Raw genomic sequence first — 21380 nt, forward strand, 5'->3', positions numbered from 1 at the left:
CGGAGGAGGCGGTGTGTGGTGGTTTGCAGATCGAAAAAGGAATTCGTGAACGGCTGTGGAGCCGAAAGAAAAAAGGGCAACGCGTTTGTTGATTTCGCGATTGCCGGGACGGGACAAGTCTATTGTGTCGTGAACTCGTTTTTAGTGGGTATCAGTTTCTTTTGGGCGATATTGCTAGGGCCACACGGTTGTGCTAGCCCCTCTGGTTCGGGCAATGTTGTGATACAGGATAGGACATGCTATAGGAGACTCCAGAACGGTAGGGCTCTGCGGTCGTAACGTCCCCAAGGCTTTGTTGATACAGGTAATGGATTCCTCCTCTTTTCTATTTTCTCTGCAAAGTCGAGCTTCTTCTTGCGCTCGATATCCGGGTCGTAGTAATGGGTTGCTGTGACAGGGACTTTGAACTCCTGCGTGCTGAGGGGCAGTGTGTACTTGAAGTTACCTCGCACGATTAATTCGAAAGGATACTGCAGGACCTCTTCCCAACGTTCGCTGCCACCAGCTTCGGTCTTGTTTCCAGGGTGCGAAAGTCGGAGCTCGCCAATAGATTCGGCGCGGTGTCGCTGAAAAAAGGAACCTTCAAAGTTTAATGGCGAATCGAAGTGGGCGATGCGGCCTAGCAACATGGTCCGTGGTTCGCCCTCGATAGGATCGGTTCCTTCGTCTACACCGGTAATCGAGATATCTGGAACTGCATCTTCCTCGATCGGTCTCCAATCTTCTACATTGTCATGCGGGCCATTCCCGTGCTCGCGCCACCAACTGTCCGACCCGACATGCTTGCTCTTAGCAAACAGCGAAATGTCCATGTCGGATACAGTGACCCCAATAATGTTGGGATTGACAGCGTTGACTATGAGATCCAGCATAATCTCCTCTTGACTTGCAACGACGTTCTGAATGTCTCGCACCACAAGGCTAGTGAGCGGTTTCGTTGTTGCAAAGACAAGCCCAACAGCGCAGAATACGACGACGAGCAGCAGGATCGACAGAACCAGGCAGCCAGCGAACCGCCGACACCACCCACCATCACGGTGATGCCGGCGCTCTAATTGGCGAATGGTGGCAGTGTTGCGCTGGCGAGGCGTGCGGGCCCGCGGGCTCCGCCCAGACTGGATCAGAGGTGTGCGCTCATCATCGGCGATGTTTTCGGCGTCGATGTCGTATGCTGCAGAGAATTCCCCACTTTTCTTGCTGCCGTTGCTGTGACCATTGCCAACATTGAAAGTATGGAAGCGAGGGCTGTTCGGTTGCGACGCGTGTCTGGAGGACGGGCCACGTGCGCGCGAAGATTGCGGTACCGAGTTGTCGCTGTCCATGGTGATGTGACTGAGCGCGCCCCGACCCTGGCCATGTCTTCCAATGTGGTGATGGTGGCTACCTCCGCCCGCTCGTCCGGAGCCGATGCGGACAGTACCTTCGCCGCGGTCATCGCCATCAATGCTCGCGTTGGTGTATGGGTTCGTGAACTTGATGCTGCTCTTCTTGCTTGGATGCTTGTGCGTGTCGCGGATCTGGAGTCGTGGGTCTGTGAGGCTGGCTAGCGACGTCATGCTTGGCGTTCGCGAGTGGTGCTGGCGGCTGCGAGTTGGCTGCTCGGGAGGATTCGATTCGTAGATAAAGGTAGCGTCCGAGTCAGACGAGTCGGCCTCGTCGACGGCGCTGGCCACCTTTTGTTCGAATACATCTGCCTTGGATGAAGCTGTACGATAACTTGAGTTAGTGCTTGAATAAAAATAGCTGAGATGGGGAGGGCGGGGAGTAGCCATGCTCAACGCTGGACTTGGGGGTGACAAGGTCAACAAAGACGGCCGGTCGTCATATGAGCGGTATGAGATAGGGCTGCCAAATGACGGGTGCACGCCAGAGCGAGAGCCGTACTCCGGCCGGCTTGGAATGTAATAGTGGTACGAGATGTGTTGCAACCTACCAGTGCCTGCATTGATGGATGCGGCCTTCCGTTTGGGGGCCTTCTTCTGGGTCTTGGGACGAATTGTCTCGTTACTGGGCTTGAGCCGTATGCCGCCGTCGACGCGACCCGAGGCGGATCTGTCTTGGTTTACAATTGACGGCTGCGCGACAGAGGGCACGGTCTCGGTTTCGACCGTCATGTTGCGGAGGGGCGGGTCTCGCGATCGCGTCGACATGGAGGACAGGGAGGGCTTGGCCGAGACGGTGTGTGGACGATGGGTGTAGGCGGAGCGCTGTTCCTGCATCTTGCCCTTCTTGGCGCTCTTGGTCGCGCTGTCGCTCCCGCTCTCAGTGTGCTTGGACGTGTCGTGCTTGGTGCTGAGGTCTTCGGTGACTTTGGACGAATTGACGTCATTTCGGTCCTGGTCAGTTCTGTGGGAAGTCGCTGGGGGAACAAAGCTAAGAGCGAGGTTAACAAAGTTTGCGGATGGCAGCGGAAATTGGCTCCGTCGATAGTCTAACGTGCGTCGCGATGACAAACAGTGGGGCCGTTGCGGGGAAAGCGTACCTTTGCGGCTCTAGACCATCAAATCCGGGTGTGGCAGGCAAGCTAGATTCTTGCACCGTTGCCAGCTTGGGAGCCGCGCCGCCGGAACTGCGCGAGGGCGCCTTGATGGTTTGCTGAGGCTGTGTCTGTGGCTGGGCTGGTGGCTCGTCGACGTCGCTCACGGGCACGTCTTCTCTCACTGGGAAGCGAGAGACTGAGGCTGGGGACGAGCTCTGGACGACGATAGCGGGCGTCGACTGGGCCTCGGGCTTCCTGATCTGCGAACGCAGCGAGTTGGTGCGCGAACGAGAGCGGCCGTCATCGCCCGGCGGTGGTGACTTGAGGCGCGGTGAGAGGGGCCAATGGGGAGTCGTGTCGCCCGAGTTCGGTTTTGACGATGGCTTGGAAGCGCGTGTGGCTCGCACCGTGTCGGTCGACGATGTTGGGGTGAGCTCCGGTATGCTGGTGGAGGACAGAGCACGCTGCACCCCCGGGGCGACAGCAGAGTTGGACAGACTGGAGCCGCGGCTGGGACTCGCATCGGCGCTGCTCTTGCGTGAGCGGAAGCCCGGCCGCACACTGGCACCAGACGGTGTGGCACTGCGGTGGTGAGGGCCTGCGGGCGAGGCTTCTCGCGACGAGCGCGGCGAGGGCGAGCCGTTGACGCTGAAGGGCGGGCGCTGGGCAGCCAGCGGGTGTTGACGCATGGGAGCCGACATGTCTGGGGCGGTGGTGCTGCTCGTGGGGTCGTCGCGGGCAGGCGTTGACGTAGTGGGCTCTGCACTCTCTGCCACGCCGGTCAAGGACTGGAAGCCGTCGAGGTCGTCGGCAGTGGATGCAGTCGGAGGCATCATCATGGACGTGCTTTTGCTTCAATGGGCCGCAGCACTCGTGGCATCCTGCGCGGGCTCCGGCGCGTCTTCGCTGGTTGGGGCCTGGACAGCAGGCAGGTCCGGGTGCGAATGGGCGGTAAGTAGATGAGGCTGCTGTAATGAGTACGCGGCGTGCGGCCGTTGGACAGGGCCTGGCGCGGGGAGTGAGCTGTCGCTGTCGGTACAGGGGGGCTGTGGCGCGCAGACAGCGTGGGCATTTGAACGCGCTGCAGTCGACGATGGACGAGGTTTAACGTTGTGAAGACTGGCACGCTCAAAGCTGCCTGCTTGCATCCGGCCAGCCCTGGACGGGAACGCTGACGCACCCGAGGCGCATTTCAGGCACGAACCGACGCCTGCCAGCGCATCGCACAAAGACCTGCTATCTCCCGAACACGACGAATCGCTCTGCCATCGCATCGTCAGCTGCGGCCTGCCGTCTTATGGAGTGGCTTCAACTTTCTCCACGCCCTGCACACCTTGTCTTGTGATAACGATTGATCGCCAGCTGCGCTAGCTTCCCTCTGGGGGTTTGCGCACCACGCCTACATGCCCGGCATGTCGGCACTCGCGCAGAAGCAATTCTCATGCACATCCTGCAAATCGCCAGTGAACACCCCACGGACTTCATCCCACATGCTCATGAGCAGGTTATTGTCTGCCGCGTCGACGCTTGAGGGTCGGCACGGTCTCACCTCAGACGGGTGCAGTCACTCAGTCATCGCACTTGTAGTCTGCTGCAGGTTTCCTAATTCACTGTGCATCATAGCCCTTTAGCCGGTCGAAACATCACTGAGACGCTGTGACAACGGGAGCGCATTGCCAGAACTGTAATAATCTGGGGGCGCAGTACTGTCCAATGTAACGTGACGGACGGCTCTCGATCACGATTCGATCTTGACGTCGCGCCAGCCTTCGCAATCGACTGACATCTCTTACGTCGACTACACCGGCAGCAGACACCTAGCAGCTCCTTCACAAACTTACACATAGTCACCAAGGTAGAAAAGCGACAAAGACACGTGGCAGCAATTCCATCTCAATACTGCGCCTCCAGTAAACAACACGTTGCGCTCCTTGCATACCGTCCAAGATCCGAGCTTCGCCCGGACTTCCAATGCTCCGAACCTCCGCTGATAAGATTATCTCTGCATCTAATCAGATCGAATTTTCCGCGCTAGCACTTTCACGAACACCACCACTCCACTTTACGCATCCTCAATGCTACTTCAAGTATCGATGTTCCGGAACCAAGCACTGCCAAGTACTTGAAACCGCCTTGGTAGCCTTGTCATAGGTGCGAAATGTAGAAGGCGGTTCCAGTGTCATGGTCCTGGAGGGTCGGCAGTGGCCTGTGGTGGCCTCCAGACTGCGGCTCTGTGGGTTTATACGAGTTTTGAACGGGTGGAATAGGGTTCTGAATGTTCGAGAAAGTATAAGAACGCATTGTAAGACACAGTGATTGGGCGTAGTAGGCCTCTTCGTTGATCCTTTCTTCTCCTTTCTGGCCGGACTGCGCTATCGCTTCGGTGTCAGACAGCATGCAGTTCCTCTCTCGTCCCAAGAACCAGGCTACCGACTCTGTCGAGCCCGCCGATATGTCTCGTCAAGCGGCCGACACAGAGAAGGGCGTACATACCGATGCATCTCACGACAAAGCTACCGATCAAGAAAGTCTCTCCAGCAACGCCCAAGCCGGTGTCAAAGCCGTCGAGGCGGCGGCAACAGTATGGACGAAATACCATCTCATTGGCGCCTATGTCATGTTTGTTTCATCCATCCATCTTCATACCTCGAATAACATGTATCCAGCATTTGGTGGATTTACTTCGTCACTGCCCTCCAAGAAGTCGTCATTCGCGCCATGAACCCCTACGTAACCAGCGCCTTCCGCCTTCACTCCCTCACAGCCGCTACAGGAATCATGTCCTCCATCATCGGCGGGTTGTCTAAGATCCCCTTAGCCAAACTACTGGACATGTGGGGGCGACCACAAGGACTTTTGCTCTCGCTGTGCGTGTGGATGGTGGGATACATTATGATGGCTTCGTGTAAGAACGTGGAGACGTATGCTGCGGCTCAGGTCTTCTCTTCTACTGGGTGAGCATCATCTCTTGTCAGGCAAGGTCGGAAAGAACATCGCTAACAACATGTCAGATCACAAGCAGTATCCTACATCCTGACCGTCTTCATTGCCGATACCTCAACGCTCAAGAACCGCGCTCTCATGCTCTCCTTCGCAACCTCGCCCTACATAATCACAACCTGGATCGGCGGTCCCGTTGCACAATCCGTGCTCTCTGGGCCAGGCTGGCGCTGGGCCTTCGGCATCTTCACCATCATCATCCCCGTCGTCGTCACACCTCTCGCTGCGTTGGTCCTCTTCAACGACAGGAAAGCGCGGAAGCAGGGTCTACTTGAACCGCGTAGCATCGACTGGAGCGCCGCAGCCATCAAGAAGTTTTGTGTCGACATTGATGCTGTTGGTATCCTGGTACTGGTAGCAGGTATGGCTCTGTTCTTGCTGCCATTCAGCTTGTACAGCTATCAAGCGGAGAAGTGGAAGAGTCCTATGATCATCGGCATGATAGTTGCTGGCTTCATCCTGCTTATCGCATTTCCTATCTGGGAAAGGTTCTTCGCACCTGTCACGTTCATCCCGTACAAACTGCTCTTGGACCGCACCGTCTTCCTCGCTGGCATCATGTTCGTCTTCGTCTACTTCAACAGCGCAGTTTGGGGAAGCTACTTCGGGTCCATGCTACAGGTGGTCTGGAACCTCAACGTGACTACCGCCAGCTACGTCCAGAGTATCTACCGCGTGGTCTCTTGCTTCTGGTGCTTAGCAGCTGTGGGTCCGGCAATCAGGATCACAGGGCGCTTCAAGTGGGTTGCCGTCTTCTTCGCACTCCCGATCGACATCTTGGCCCTTGGGCTAATGATCCACTTCCGCCAGCCGGGCACATCAGTGGGCTTCATCGTGATGACGCAGATCTTCACTGCGGTCGCAGGAGGCACAATCGTCATCGCAGGTGAGCTGGCTATGATGGCGCCATCGGATCATCAGCACATGGCTGTCATCATTGCTGTTCTCAACCTCTTCTGCTCTATTGGCAGTGCGGTCGGAAGCACAGTATCAGCTGCTATCTGGACTGGAACTTTCTACAACAACCTCGTCAAGAACGTCCCGGCTGGCGTCAATGTCGCAGATATCTACGCCTCACTGCCTAACCAGCTGTCGTATGAGTGGGGATCACCTGAGAGGACTGGTATCGCGCAGTCTTATGCCGATTCGCAGCGACTTATGCTCATCACGAGTATCTGTATGCTGGGATGCGCTCTTATCGCCGCGGCGGGATGGCGCGACATCAACGTCAAGAACATCAAGCAGGTCAAGGGACGCGTCGTGTAAGGATGCTTGCATACCAGAACTCAATAGCTGCTGTATTATCTTAGTACAGCAACTTCTATACAATAACAATCAGCTGTATGCGCATAGACAGGTAGCCCCCTACATAGATGTTTCAAAACACTCCAGTCAAAATACTCGCGCATCATCAACATCCAACACTCTACCCCTCTCACGCATAAACGCCATCCCCGTCCCACATCCTTCTTATCGATATCCCACCCCCATGATCCTAGCGTGCATGAACGTCAGTCGCGTCTGAGACAGAGCCGGGCTAGGATGTTGTCAAACAATGCGCCAGTTAGATCCCGGCTGTCGGTGTTTCGCATCGCACCACCTCCAGATTGAGCGAGCATGCAGACGTCAGATAGCCATTTGGCATCGTGGAAGGAGATTATTCAGGGAATCGGAAAGTGGGATTGGAGGATGTGAAGATGGAGAGGGGTATTAGAGGACGCGTGGGTTGCGGGGGCTGTGCTTGTAGGGTCTACTGGCGGCGTGGTGGGTTGAGGGTATGTAAAGAGCGAGATGGTAGTGATGTTTGGGCAAGACACTGCTCTTCATTCATTCATTTATTCACACTCATTCGTTCCCGATAGCAATCGGCCCACAGTCTTTTCCTTAAACAATATGCCATCCTTCGCCTTTTGGAAGAGCAACAAGCCTGATCCGTCCAAGGCACCTCTGCTCACTGAAGATGCAGCAGCTCAAGATTCTAGTATGGTCATCCCTCTGGTAGCCAAGAACCTAGATCTGAATCCGGATGGCGAGGATTCTGGGGTTTTCCTCTTCGACGACGATGCACTGCCGCTGGAGCCTGAGCAGGTACTAGAGGCTGTACCCCTCATCGCAACACCGCCTGCTAGAGAGCGAGAGCCTTTGATGCAAGAGTCTGAGCGAGAAGTTCAGGTTGCGGTCAAGAACTACTCGAAGAAGCTGATTTTGGACGACACGGAGGAGCCACCAGCACCGCCACCAAAATCGTCGCCATTGAGCCAGCCCCAAGGCACTGCTGCGACAGAGAAACTCGTTTCTCTTGCGAAGGAAGAGACAGCAGCGGTCCAACATGTCCAGGAAGCCGTTCCACAGCAAGAAAGTCCCGTGCCTTCCCCTTCTACGCACGGCCAAGACAACGCCCTCAAACGGCCAATATCTACCGCAACGGCCAGTGCCACGCAATCCCGCGACCGAGACTCTGGTGTGTATGTCTCAGACGATGACAGCCTCCCACCACAGTCCCGACCCACATCCCTCGCTCTTAACGACTCCCATCATCAATCAAGGAACTCATCTATCTCTTTGAAGCACACTGCATCGACATCGACCTCTTCACCCCGTCAACGCACAGATTCAATTGCACGCCTGAAACGGCCTGCAGAGTTGAACCTAGGAACGAACCCGGTGTCCGACTCCTCCAAGCCACGCTCTGAGCTCGAGAAGCGGTACGACCTGATCCGCAATTCGAAGACGCAGTCAAAAGCTGCTCTGCGGTCGCCTACAGCGCTTCTGCAGGAACGATTGAACATGCCGGCGAAGAAAGAGAAGGTTGAGGAGGAGAAGACGCGTGTATTCACACCGCCTCGGCAGACGACGAATGGATGCTGGCTGCCCGGTCCAGGCGCGCAGGTGGGCGCTTTCACCAGCACATCCGTTCGTGCGCGGACAGAAGCTGGCAACCGACCCGCGTGGTGGTGCAAAGTCGACAAACTCGTTGTATTCGACGGCATCGATGCTGGTAGCGATGAGGATGTGAAAATCCACACTCGCTCCAGCAAGGGTCTTAGTATTGCGCGACGACGTGGCGATATGGAGACGATCGTTATTCCGATGGACTGTGCACATTGTCAGGAAATGCTGAACCGACATGAGTGGAAGTACGATATGCGCGTGTGTAAGAGGAGTGTATGTTGGGACTGTAAAGAGAGGTGCAAGTGGGAGTTGAAACAAGAGAAGCTCGCCCTCGAGGGAACGACGGCCAGATTGGATGGCAACAGGTACCGGGCGGATAGTTTGTTGCAAGACGAAAGACACGATGAGGAGCATATGATGCAGAAGGTTGGTATTGAGCAACATCGGCCAACGAGCCCGATTGAAACCTTAGGTGGTATTGAAGAAAGACTGAGCACATAGAAAGGCCGTGGCTTGGGTTGGGAGTAACAAGGTAGCAGAAGAGACGGGAAAAGGAACGTAGCAACTTACATCGTGAGCCGTCGATCGGCTTCAGCAATAACCAAGTGTTGTGGTAACATGCAATATATTCTTCCACAAATGACACTACAGGTCATTCGCTTACCTCAATCCAGATCCATAGCGTCGTCCATGTATTCAAAAGGCGTATCTTCAATCTCCATGCTTGTGTATCCGTACGATGTCTTGGGCTCGAAGTCTCGACTAGTCAAAGTACCATTCGTAGTACCGTCTGAATGCTGCTGCACTGCCTCATGAGCAAGATCACATCCACCAATGATATTGCGCAACATATGCTCTAGTTGTAGATCCTGGAGCGACATATTCGCGTGCGCGTCACCGCTGGCTATGTTTGCCTTGCTATCAGCATCTTTCCACGCATTACGGTATTCCTTCGCGATGCCTAGTTGTACGCGAACATCCTGTAGGCCCAAAGACCCTGCCAATGGGCTCTTCTCGTCATCTAACGCTTCTAGGAGGTTTGCGTGAAAGGCATGCGAAGCCATCGGTCGGGTTCGGTGCAGATCGGGATTTGTCTCGTAACGTAGGGCGTTGAAGTTTGTGCGCGGCGCAGAGGCGGAGACGGAAACGCCGAAGATGGCGAGGCAGTCTGTGATGTAGCGCTCGAGCAGCGTGTAGAATTCGAAGAAGTCGACTTTGAACATGGATTCGGCTTGTTTCTGCGCCGTGTCAGTCTCGCGACGGGTGGGGTAACGGGGCTGATAGCTGCTTACACTCGATGCGCCGCTTCCCATTGCGTGTTGGGACTGGTGGTACTCGTTCTCTTGCGCAGCTGCTTGTACGATCTCCATGGTGCGGAAGTAGGACACCATGAGCATCTCGGCTTTCCAACGGACGCGTCCTAACAAACGTGTTACGCGATCTTTGTCCTGTTTGAGCTTCTCGGCTTTCGATTGGGCTAAACTTTCGGCAGGCGTCTTTGGTGCATACTTGGACGTCTTCATGGTGTCAATGATGGGTCTCGTGTGAGTCGGGGTAATGGGTGAATTAAGCTATGGAAGTAGGCATTCGTCGGGCTTTCAGCTATCCAGTCATCGATAAGCACTGGCGGAGTAATGAGGGTTATCGTTTCGAGTACATCGAGCTTTCACGGCGCTTTCACTATGCAAGTCAGGCATCGTAGAGTTTTAATGTCAGCGCGAGCTGTTGCAGACGTTGTGGGAAGCAGACCGCTGTACATGGTTCGTGCCGAGGCTCATGGCTGACTCAGCTCACACCTGGAAAGTCGAACACCTCCATCTGTGATCGCTTGGGGTAAAGGGACCTAGGTACAACGCTGACATCCAGCACCACCCAAGATAGACGCAGTGTAACATCGCGTAGGATAATATGCATAAATTCGCAGGTTCCGATAGGTGGGTGCGGCGCTGCCTGGAAACTATGCCAGCTGTGCCGCAGCCACGCATCTGGTTGATATGCAAGGGGTGAGTGAAGCTCATTTATATGCCGACCAAGCTCGATACTACTCACGATATCTGTCACTCTACAATGGTCCGCGCAACTCGAAAGCGAAAGGCTGTCGATTATGACGACTACTACGACACGTCATCAGCCAGTTCCAGCATGTCTCGAGCAGTTTCCATTGAATCGACTCGTCAAGATAACGAAGGGAAGAAGAAGAAGAGGAAGAAGAGAAAGACCGTAGCATACGACGATTCAGACATCGAGGAAGTACATCCTGCCTCCATCTTCAGGACACCTCGAAATCCTCGAGCAACGTTCGAAGGCCTCCCAACTGAATTGCGCCTTCAGGTCTACGATTACCTACGCGACTTGTTACACATCCACGTACGCAGACGTGTAAAGACAAAGAAAGAAGCTTCGTCCCAAGCCAGAAAGCCGCCGCCTTTCGTGTGGTATCCCTGCCGCCGTACCAATCCGAACACGCGGTTGCTATGCGCGAATCCCGAGTGGTCAGGCATGTGCAAAGAAGAAGATCGTTGCAGCTACAAAGCCGACTCTCCAGTCGAGCCCCGAGGGCCCTGGGCCCTCATAGCATCCAACAAGGCCATCCGCAATGAAGCCAAGGAGCTTTTCCTCCGTGACACCGTCTTGTCAGTCAATTCGCAGGACCTACATCCCTGGTTGAACCATCTGATCAGACATGCTCCGCAGCGCATGAATCATCTGCATCATATCACGCTTACCGGCCCGAACGAATGGGATAGCACGTATACGGGTCTTGTGCAGTTGCTGCAAGAATACGTACCGAATCTCGCAGGACTTGGATTCCAGTTCTATACTCACGGCTGTTCTTCAATCGACATACATCAGGTATCTCAAAACTCAATCCGCATGGAGCAGGTTGAGTGCAGGAATTGGCTGGTTTCGAATATGATGTCTCAATTCGAATATCCTATCGCGTTTGCTCTGGAGGCCATCATATGGCATAAAACGGGTCCATCGAAACGTCTTGCTATCCGAATGATTTCGCAGGACAGCGAAGATGGCGAGGACGAAGCTGATGTGTGTGTTGACATCGATGACCCGGGGAAATGGGCGGAGACGAGCCTGAAGGCGAAATGGCGAGAGTCTTGGCGGAAGGAGAACTACGAAAGGGCACTGAGCAGTGTGGTTTAGATTAACGATTGCCGTACTTGGTATGAATGGTCTTGCAGTTTAGAACGATCCGTCCACTACTCATCAGATAATGGTGACCTCTTCTTGCTCCATGTCCTCCAAACGAGTAACGTCCGCAAACTCTGGGCACAGCTCTTTGAACCGGTTTGTGTTGTGTTCTCCCCAGGGATGCGCAAAAAGCCCGACTCTTCGAAATATTCGCTGGGATAGATCGACAGGCTCCAAGATGATGCCGACTAAGTGTGCCGGTCTCCATATCAACTCCTTTTCAATCGAGCTTGCTCGACGGGCTCCACGAATTTGAAGCACACAAAACCAACACCCGACGCATGATGCCCGGAAGTCATCGAAATTCTCGCACCAAGCACCGTAAACATACATTTGAGACGCAAAAGACGATCCGACTCTTGCTGGTCTGTCGGAGGCTTTGCGAATGTAGCATGCGAGCCGGAGATATCCGGATGCTAATTTCCCAAATTCGTCATCCTGAACATGCTTCATTGAAATTTCACGAACGTGTGCGAGTGAAAGATCGGATGGCTGCTGTGGAATGGAATGCAGCCAAAGGAATCTTATGCGCCCTTTCAACGAGAGCCAGGACCACGAAGGTACTATTATCGAAAATTAGTCAAAGTTTCATCGTTGGATCAGTGTAGCAAAAGACTATACGAACCTCGGTGGCTCTTTTCGGGGCATGTCGATGGATCATCAGAGTCTTTCCGCTTTTTTTGATGTATCCAAAGTATACTTCGCACAGCATCTTTATACCAGATACCAGCCACGTATCTATCTTGTAGCATCGTCTGAAACCCTCTCGCTAACCCCGATATTGCGGGTAGTGCATCTTCATCATATGTTAACTGGCAACCGGAGAACGCTTCCGCAACAGCCAGCCATCTCATGTGATAATCAATCGTTTTTGTACCGGTAGTCATAGTATTCCCTCCGAGAAGGCTAGGCAATTTGAACGGCAAGTCATAGCCCCAACCAGTTCGACCAGGAAGTTCCATTGCACCATCCGGGTGCAATTCGGTGGTAACTAGTTGTGTGCATTCCCAACTAAGCAGATCATCGAAGTAAATAGATCTGGGGCTCAAAAGCCGTTCCTGCAGAACCCAGCCGCGCGACATAAGCTTTGATTGATTGATCCGTTTTGCCGCAGTGGCTTCGTGGAGAAGACGAGAGAATCTCCGTGTGCCCCGTTGGAAGTTCACATACAATGGTGAGAGGCCAATCGGGTCTACTTCAGTGTACAGTCCTGAGCTAGCCCTGTTGGATGCCCCTGTTGCCCCTATATGCATGAATGCGTTGGCATATATCTCTCCCATGGAAGAAATCTCGCGGTCACAGTCTGTGTGGTCATCCTGAATCAGGCAGAGTGCGTCGATCCATAGGAAGGGTACGCTCATTCTTCGACACAGATCTATGGCGTCCGAAAATACTGCCGGTAACGTGTTTGGTTGGATTGCTCTAAGGAAGTCGTGTAGATTCGAACTGAGAAGCTTGGGCATATCTGCATTCTGCCATCTGTGACTCAAGGTGATGTACCTATGGTCCTTCTGGTTGCAAACTGTGTCTGCGGTGACAAGGTACGGTAGATCGGCGGTTGAAACATCGATAAGTCTAGTCGGTATGAATATGCCCTTTTTCTGGAGTTTCTCGAGACGACAAGCGCTATGGGTTTCCTCACATTGTTGTACCCATTTAGTGATGGTGCGGAGGTGCGCTTCATCCCCAGTCCAAGATGTCAAGGCTGTCGTGACACGTACCGGACGCGGCTGGTTGGATTCATGTCTCTCAAACACGAATGGCACGCCATTCGTAAGAGTATACTCGCTGATCACGAGTAGGAGTCCACCGCCACGCGCCTCGAGATCAGTGCCTTCAACAGCGTAGAAGATGATGGTATGGACATGAGGAAGATACCGTGTGTCGTACGATGCATTTGATTCATACGCGAGACATGCGCGGAAGACTTTGTCTCCGGTAAGATCTTGGATGCTATCTCCCGATTCAAGGTAGTTGAGAAACTGACAGCAGAGTTGGCACCTTCCAGTTACGGCTTCGGCGATGCCTTCCAGAGTGTACTCAGCGTATACGAACCCACGAACATCCAGCTCCTCAGGCAGTATGCAAAGCTTCCAGCAGTTAGCACAAAACGACGGGTTTAGGCTCTCGATACCCTGTTCTGACTCGGATGGATCGGGCGCTGCGCTCACGCTAGAGGTCGACATGGCACAGCGCTAAAGGGTGAAGAAGCCAGTGTGGTCATGTTGGTAGGCAAGAAATAGAACGCAGAAGTGCGGGGTTGCATCCATGGATGTGCCTCACTCACGCAGGAACGGAAGCGACGCAGGAACACAGTCGCCATCGTTGCACCTTCCTTGAATCAGACTCGTCAAAAGACATGACGTACACATTCCCAGCGAGATATCTGAGCCAAGTAGAACATCCAATGCCTTATTCAAGACGACCTCATGTCTATACAAATGCAACGCGACAACAAAGTGCTTGCTAAACTACCCAATTCACCACATCGCATCATCATTCCATGAGGCATGCTAGTCCCATAACCCCTCAAACGCCATGCCTTCGAAGTCGACCTAAAAGGTACCAACAACCCTCTTCACCATCTTCCTCATACCCTCACCACTGATTTGAACAGCGCCTTCAAGTTCAGCGCTACGGAGCACCTCTAGGAACTCCTGGTTCTCAACTTGTTCGCTGGCGCCTTCTCGCACCTTCTTCACGAGGTCGTTCATGCGCACACTCTGGCCAGCAGAGCCGAGCTCGTCGAGCGAGGCAAGAACCGCACGCTTGAGGTCTTCTTTCCTGCGGCGGTCGCTGGTCGATGTACCTTCGGTGAGAAGCGACATGTCGATCAGACCGGTGCGTGCATCCGTAGCTGCTTGCTTGAGCGCAGACTTGATGAGACGGACAGCCTCATGAACATCGTCGGCTGTGACTTCCTCTGATAGGCGCATCTTGGCGTGCGCTTCTGCGAGACGGATCATGGATTCCAATTGACGTGTGGTGGCCGTGATTCTTCGTTCTTGCGAGCGGATATCGGCACCAAGACTGCGCATCGCGACGTATGCATCAACGAGAGCCTTTGATGCGGGCTCAGTGATCTTGGGGTGAATGTTCGAGCGCGCGTATGAGATATAAGCAGTCAAGAACTCGATAGGCATAACCTCGTTCTTGTTAGCATTCTCGGGCGTGTCTTCAAGATACATGCCGACCAAATGACGAGCCATACGACGGTCGTTCTGCTCATCGATACGATCCAAGACGAGATAAACAAGATCAAAACGCGAAAGCAGCGTGGGCGGAAGATCGATGTTTTGCGGAACGGGAAGGTTGACGTTGTACTTCGATCCGATGGGGTTGGCGGATGCCAGAATCGAGGTACGGGCGTTGAGCGTGGTGATGATACCAGCTTTGGCGATGGAAACCGTCTGCTGTTCCATGACTTCGTGAAGAACGGATCGCGTTGCCTCCGACATCTTATCGAACTCGTCAATGCAGCATACACCGCCGTCAGACAATACCAAAGCACCGGACTCAAGCACAAGCTGTCTGGTCTCGGGATCGCGGGTGACGTATGCAGTCAGACCAACTGCAGAAGAACCCTTTCCAGAAGTGTACACACCGCGCGGTGCGATCCTGTGTACATACTGTAGGATCTGAGATTTGGCTGTGGACGGGTCACCACACAGTAGGACGTTGATGTCGCCACGGTATTTTGGACTGCCACCCTTCTCGAATTGCTTATTGGTGCCACCGAAGAGTTGAAGCAGGATACCCTTCTTCACATCGTCCATTTCGTAAATGCTGGGCGCCAGCGAGCGAGAGAGCAGATCGTAAACGTCAGGACGAGCGCCAGTAGCCTTTATTCTCTCCTCTTCCTCTTCGGAGACCTTGCGGGTCTCTTCAATATCACCAGCTGCGTGCTCTGCGAGCTCCTCTTCGATTGTTGACACATCAATGCCCATTCGTTTCTTGTCAACCTTCTGGATGTGAAGGGCGTCTACGTATGTCTTGAAGATGTTCTTTACGGATCGCTGGCGCGGGTTGATGCGAACTTGATTGCACTTGAAGATACCAGTGATCTCGACGCGGTCACCGGCCTTGCAAACATCGACGAGCTCATCGTAGGCACATAGTGACACTGAATGAGGTGTTTGTCCGTCCGGCATGTCATCCGGTGTCTCTTGTAGCTTGATGACCTGCTTGTTCGCGAAGCCGGAGCGGTTGTGCACGATCTGCATCGAGTTTGGCGAATCGCATACGGCGCGCGGGCACTTGGTGGGCTCGGTGATCTTGCCACGGTCGATGTCGACCCTGACAGTATGATTACATACAGAGCACCGGAAGAAAGCTAGCAACATTAGCGAAAGACCTTGGACATTCTTGTGGCACACTTACCATCCTTCATATCCGGGATGATGGGCGTGGTCCTAATTACCAGGCCCTTCACACTGACGAGCTTATCCATATCGCCAGGATTGAGCTCACGCAAGTTGATGGTGTGATCGAGACCGAACGGCCTAACGTTGTACGTCTTTTGGTCGACCTCGCTGACCAGGTTCGGGATCTCTGCGAACGGAGCCGGGGACGGGGCGCCAGGTGTAGGGGCATCAGAGCTCAACATCGGCGGGAGGGAGCTCGAGTCACGAGCCCTGGGTTGAGCAGCACGCTGTGCTTGTGACATCTGGGTTCGCAACTCTGCCATACGCTTCTCAGCGAGTTCGAGCATCGTGTCCTTGATCGCCACATCCATGATGGGAATGATCTCGTTCGGGTAGGCCTGCAGTTGATGCCAGAGCTTCCTTGTCGGCGGATAAGACTTGAGATTGCGCGCGTCCAGGTTCAAAGGCGTGACACCAAGCTCGAGCATCATCTTCATGATATCAACATATTCCCTGGCCATGGCCGGGTGGCTGTCCGGAAGACTCAAGCCCTCGGCCAGCTCGCCATCCTGAACCATGCGATACTTCCTTCGGAAGTTCATCAAGAAGTCTCTCATGGCATGTCTGGCATCGACAAGCGACACATTGGTTCCCCAAATGACTCGAGTAGAGTTGCCGCCCAAGACGTCTGCATCTGATGTGTCGGGATTGATGTTGGAGAAGGTCGGCGCGTCCGATGCCTCCTGTACTGGCATGCCATTCTCGTCGACAAAGAGCCTGCGCCGGCGATTGGTAGAGCTGGTGCCGAAAACGTCTGAGTGGATATCGCTGCGTCGATTGCGGGCTGCGGACTCGGAGCCACCCACGAAAAGGGCGCTGCTACTGCTTCCAGGGATGTTGCTCTGGGCATTGCGGGCTCGGCCAGGGCTAGAGGAGGATGCGTAGTGGATGGGCGATGAATCTGTGTCTGTCAGCGGTGCATACTGGAGCTCATATCAGTCTCTACATACCCCCAATCGTCATGGCAGACGCCTTTGGTGTCGCACCGCCATCACTCTCTTCGTCACCATTCGCTGGCCCCGAATTGGAGGGGTTTGCAGGCGAGGAGCGGAAGAAGAGCGGGGATTGTGTCGAAGTGGTCTGGAATCTTGCATTGCGAGGAGTCGCTTGCGATCCACGTTGCGACGCCTGCGAAGCCTCGGACTGTAACTGCTCCTCTGGACCTACTGGCGCTGGGCTGCTGTCGGATATCTGAGAATTCTGACCGCGGGCGCTTCGCCGTGGAGTCGCCGACGCAGAAGTGCGCTGAGAGCGGCGCTTCTCTGGGGAAGACATGGTTGCGGTGCTCTATGCGGCAGCAACGGTGAATGTGTTGATGTTGTAGAGGGGTTGCCAGGGAAGGTGGGCTCGTCGCGCCTACTCCTTTCGCAACGACGCGTGGGACGCGTTCTAGGCTAGTCTGCAAACGGACGTAAGTGGTCTTGGCATGCCAGAGGCAAGTCCAATTGCAGGCCAAAAGACGACTGCTACTGGAGATGTCTTTCTGTGAAAGCCACCGAGTTCATTCTGCAAACATCAAGTGCGATTTGACAGCATTATGTGTACACATACAGACCACGCTGTAGACTAATTCTACTAGTGGGGCAGCTAGCCCCGCTGTGAACAAATGTTTACAAGCAGGCAACGACGAACAGCGACACTAATCAGCTCAACTAAACCTCTAGTTCTCGTTTTCTGCCTCTTTCAATCACACACTACTTCGATCTGTAACCAATATCAGTCTTGATCATGGCGCCTCCATCTAAACTCACGATCGCAACTGGCGTCGTAACCCGCCTTGTCAAGGAAGAAGCCAGCTACCACAAGGAAATCGAGCAGCAAGAGGCGCGCATCAAGAAGGCCGAGGCCAATGAGGGAGATGAGAACGGCGAATACACCCTGAAGCAAGAGGTACAGAGTCTCGGCAATCCTGATACTAAACATGATTACTAACTGCGGTGTAGCGTCAAGCACTCCAGGAGACCAAGAACGTCCTGCCTGGCATGAAGACCAAGATCGAGCAGGCAGTTGAGCGGCTGGAGGAGGAGCTTGTAGGTTCAGGATGCTATGGGCTGGGTATCCCATACTAACAATCTGTAGGAGAACAACAAAGAAGGCGGCGCCCAGGCATCACCGGAGGAAATCACCAAGGCGAAAGAGGCTGTCGAAAAGGGCAAGGCGGCCATGCGTGAAGCTTCTTAGATTCGTGACTACCGAAGAGATAGTTGGAACCGCTGCCGTATGGTAGTGGTACAAAGATGATGGAATGATACCCGAACACCGCGCTATGCAATCAAATCATCAAAGAATCAATGTCTACATGTGATCACGATTCGTCCATCTTGGTGTCTGTGCGATCCTCGCCATCTTCCTCCCCATCTTCAAGATCCTCGCCCTCTTCCAGCCCAGAAGAGTCACCATCATTGGCATCTCCTGAGTGTGCCCCAAGGTCTGCCATCTCTGTGTCATCGGCGGCACCAGATCTAGCAGGTGAGGGCGCGGCGCTGGCTTCCCGTGATAGAGGCTTCAGGCGATCTTGTGGTGGTACGCGTAGTGATGAAGAGCCGTCTCCGCTCTGGCTGGCATGCCCAGGTGTCATGCCACCATCTGGTCGCGGTGTACCGGCATGGCTAACGTCTCCTCTTGAGGTGCTACCCTCGCCTTCGCCATCTTCGTCACCATCCTTCATCATGCCCTCCTTGCGCTCAGCCTCCTCCTTCTCGTCCTTGATCATGCGCAACATGCCGCGTGCCTCTTCCTCGATTCGTCCGAACTGCGTGCGTCGCTCCTTCCAGGTAGCCTTAGCCAACCGGACTTCTGAATTGAGTTCCTCTATCTCCTGGTCCAGCTTCTCGTGGGCGTGTGCTTGCTCGTCCCGTGGCTTCAGCATCTTGCTGTTGGTGATCTTCTCCGTGAGCTCGTCGTACGTCTTGCGCACGGCCAGCGTCTCTTTCGCCTCGACCAGTCTGACGCGCAGGTTCTCTATGTTCTTGCGCACGTGCTCCTGCTTTGCCTCGATGGCCGTCTTCTCATCGGCGTAACGCGCGCGCTCGGTGTGATTGCTATTCGTGGTGAATTCGGATCGAACAATCGCAAAGTCCAGCAGTGATAGCTCGTTCATGATGTCTTTCCGCCATATCTCGATCTTGTGCGCTTGTTGCTCGCGCTCGACAGCGACTGCTGCGGCCTCTTCCTCTGCGCCTGAGGCATCCGGGGGCGGGGAGGGGAGTTGTCTGGGGCGCGCATCTTCGAAGAAATCTGGCTTGAGTATGCGACTGGCCGTGTTTGTGTATGGGCGTGCTTCGACAGCTAGTAGGCGGGCTACGTTGTGCAGCGCATCTGCTGGAATTAGTCGGAGCTTTGTAGTGAGTGAAAGACGCCTTACCCTCATCCGGTTGGGAAAGCAGACCCCAGTCGTTGATCGCCATATTTTCCTAATGGTCGAAGAACGGGGAGATGTTGTTTGTGGTATTGTACGTCGTCGTCGTCAAAGTCGCGATGCTGGGGTCCAAGAGTTGAATCGATCAACGCGTTTGCAGGGGTCCGCTAGCGCCTGTGATCACCTCGGGGCCACCAGACGTCAGAGACCGGTCCAACGCGCCTTCTACACTTTCACTCACACTTCCCTCTCATCACTCTTCCCTTCATCGCTCCGCATTGCTCTGGCAAGCGTCACTCTTACAGCAAGCTTCTTGATCCGGACTAGCCCACCAACATGCTGCCGTGAGCCCCGTGGGGTCCTCAGCCCCATCTACGGTTCACGCCGCCCTCGTTCGGCCGTTCCATGATTCACATTACATAGACGACACCCTATCAACGAACACCGACGAACCTGTCAGCAAACCACCTCTCTACGACCAAAACCCTTCACATCCCGACCCGTTTGATCTTCGCATTCCGCCTCACAACAACATCATACGCAACGCTTTTGGATATATCCTCCGCATAAATATTACCGTCACCATGCCTGTCGCAAGCCTCTTCGAGCTGGCTCGACAGCGCCTCATCAAGAATATCGATATGCTCCGCGACGTCGGCGATCTACCCTACTCCTTCCTCCAGCCAGTCCTCCGATTCATACAGAGCCCCGATCAGTTGCTCGAACTCGAGGCCAACTGCCCACAATTACTTGGCGAGACGGGCGAGATATGGCTTCGCTTTATCAAGCGAGACATTCCGAACTGGGAGACGAAGCCCCATGAGCCGCGCGATCCTCGAAACTGGAGCAAGGTGTATCGCAAGTTGAAGAAAGATGCAGAACTGGAGATAGAGGCGGATAAAGAGGCCCTCAAACAGCAGATGCAAGCGCTGCAGAAAGATCGCGGACAGAACAAGACCTTGATTGTCGAGACCAGGTTTGGATACGGTGCCGGCGCAAGCAAGATGTTCACTGGACGCACTACCAGCAGCTGGGGGCAACCGTCGGGTGCACCTTCAAAGACGGGCAAAGCCGCTTTCGACAAGCTGAAGCGCGGCATGTTCGACCATGGCCGTGAGCGCCCGAAAGCGAGCCAAATTCCAGCACATCTTCTAGCTCAGCGAAAGACCAACGTCAGGCAAGCACCAGCAAGGATGGTCCGAATGGCGGAGAATGAGGCTCCGAAAAGTATGGTAGTGTCCAACCAAGCTTCGGCGTCCGTTTCCAAGAAGCCTGACACTCAGCCCGCGCCGTCACTATCCGCGAATCGTCCGACCATTACACAGAGGCCTGCACCGCAGCAACGCAATGCGCCGCCACCACCCGCGCGGACCTCCTTACCGCCTGGGATGCACTTCAGCGCACCCAAGCCGAAGCCGACGAATGCGCAGGCAGCGGCCGATCCGGCGCCGAAGAGGAAGAGGGTAGAATACAACATGTTTCATACAAAGAAGAGGAAGATTTAGAATGTTTTTAGGGTTGATGTTGGCACGAATAATGTACAAGAGAGATGGGTACAATCAGGTGTATTGACGGTGGACCCTGTATCAGGATGTGCACGTCTGGCTTTTGATTTGGGTATCACTCAATGCTTTTGGAGTTCAGGAGCATGCCCGTTTGCGATATCAGGAGCTGCATTTATCGGCGTTGCACTTTGGGTAATCATGTCTCTTTTGGGTCTGGGACCATAGACTTCTTCCATATCTGTACATTTATTATTACCTCTTATCAGTCACTTTTCCCTTCCTATGTCATGTCGATATGTGAGGTAGTTGAGACATCGTCGAAGAAGACTTGAGATGGATTGATCACATGCAAACGCGCAGTCTTGGCGCTAGCAGGTGAATGCGCGCGAGCAGTTGATGATACCCAACAACTGTTACCCACAAAGTCCGTCCACGCACTTTCAACATCCGCGCTTCTCTCTCTCTCACTCGAGGCGCGCATACTGCGCGGTCAGCTGAGCCAGCGACAACATGGA

At 54.2% G+C, this 21380-nt stretch overlaps 9 protein-coding genes across 9 annotated transcripts; 5 read left to right on the forward strand and 4 right to left on the reverse strand.

Moving 5' to 3' along the window:
* Positions 1-239: 239 nt before the first annotated feature.
* On the reverse strand, positions 240-3315 carry J4E87_000994 (uncharacterized protein; the record flags this gene model as incomplete). The annotated part of the gene is made up of 3 exons (XM_049372644.1): positions 240-1705; positions 1934-2346; positions 2483-3315. The coding sequence occupies 3 exons, from the start codon at positions 3313-3315 to the stop codon at positions 240-242; spliced, it is 2712 nt and encodes a 903-aa protein (XP_049237302.1).
* Positions 3316-4874: 1559 nt separating this feature from the next.
* On the forward strand, positions 4875-6745 carry J4E87_000995 (uncharacterized protein; the record flags this gene model as incomplete). Its single annotated transcript, XM_049372645.1, has 3 exons — positions 4875-5098; positions 5146-5433; positions 5491-6745. The coding sequence occupies 3 exons, from the start codon at positions 4875-4877 to the stop codon at positions 6743-6745; spliced, it is 1767 nt and encodes a 588-aa protein (XP_049237303.1).
* Positions 6746-7372: 627 nt separating this feature from the next.
* On the forward strand, positions 7373-8872 carry J4E87_000996 (uncharacterized protein; the record flags this gene model as incomplete). Its single annotated transcript, XM_049372646.1, has 1 exon — positions 7373-8872. One exon carries the CDS (start codon positions 7373-7375, stop codon positions 8870-8872), a length of 1500 nt encoding a protein of 499 aa, XP_049237304.1.
* A 164-nt stretch (positions 8873-9036) lies between these two features.
* J4E87_000997 (uncharacterized protein) lies at positions 9037-9894 on the reverse strand (the record flags this gene model as incomplete). The annotated part of the gene is made up of 2 exons (XM_049372647.1): positions 9037-9609; positions 9664-9894. 2 exons carry the CDS (start codon positions 9892-9894, stop codon positions 9037-9039), a joined length of 804 nt encoding a protein of 267 aa, XP_049237305.1.
* A 544-nt stretch (positions 9895-10438) lies between these two features.
* J4E87_000998 (uncharacterized protein) lies at positions 10439-11530 on the forward strand (the record flags this gene model as incomplete). Its single annotated transcript, XM_049372648.1, has 1 exon — positions 10439-11530. The coding sequence occupies one exon, from the start codon at positions 10439-10441 to the stop codon at positions 11528-11530; it is 1092 nt and encodes a 363-aa protein (XP_049237306.1).
* A 2603-nt stretch (positions 11531-14133) lies between these two features.
* Positions 14134-17277, reverse strand: J4E87_000999 (uncharacterized protein; the record flags this gene model as incomplete). The annotated part of the gene is made up of 3 exons (XM_049372649.1): positions 14134-15911; positions 15959-16903; positions 16953-17277. The coding sequence occupies 3 exons, from the start codon at positions 17275-17277 to the stop codon at positions 14134-14136; spliced, it is 3048 nt and encodes a 1015-aa protein (XP_049237307.1).
* Positions 17278-17730: 453 nt separating this feature from the next.
* On the forward strand, positions 17731-18183 carry J4E87_001000 (uncharacterized protein; the record flags this gene model as incomplete). The annotated part of the gene is made up of 3 exons (XM_049372650.1): positions 17731-17892; positions 17946-18032; positions 18082-18183. 3 exons carry the CDS (start codon positions 17731-17733, stop codon positions 18181-18183), a joined length of 351 nt encoding a protein of 116 aa, XP_049237308.1.
* Positions 18184-18307: 124 nt separating this feature from the next.
* Positions 18308-19409, reverse strand: J4E87_001001 (uncharacterized protein; the record flags this gene model as incomplete). The annotated part of the gene is made up of 2 exons (XM_049372651.1): positions 18308-19320; positions 19367-19409. The coding sequence occupies 2 exons, from the start codon at positions 19407-19409 to the stop codon at positions 18308-18310; spliced, it is 1056 nt and encodes a 351-aa protein (XP_049237309.1).
* A 535-nt stretch (positions 19410-19944) lies between these two features.
* On the forward strand, positions 19945-20865 carry J4E87_001002 (uncharacterized protein; the record flags this gene model as incomplete). Its single annotated transcript, XM_049372652.1, has 1 exon — positions 19945-20865. One exon carries the CDS (start codon positions 19945-19947, stop codon positions 20863-20865), a length of 921 nt encoding a protein of 306 aa, XP_049237310.1.
* Between the last annotated feature and the right edge of the window lie 515 nt (positions 20866-21380).

Source organism: Alternaria ethzedia (assembly GCF_023757985.1).
Source record: "Alternaria ethzedia strain BMP 0044 chromosome Unknown scaffold_2, whole genome shotgun sequence".
Lineage (NCBI taxonomy): Eukaryota > Fungi > Ascomycota > Dothideomycetes > Pleosporales > Pleosporaceae > Alternaria > Alternaria ethzedia.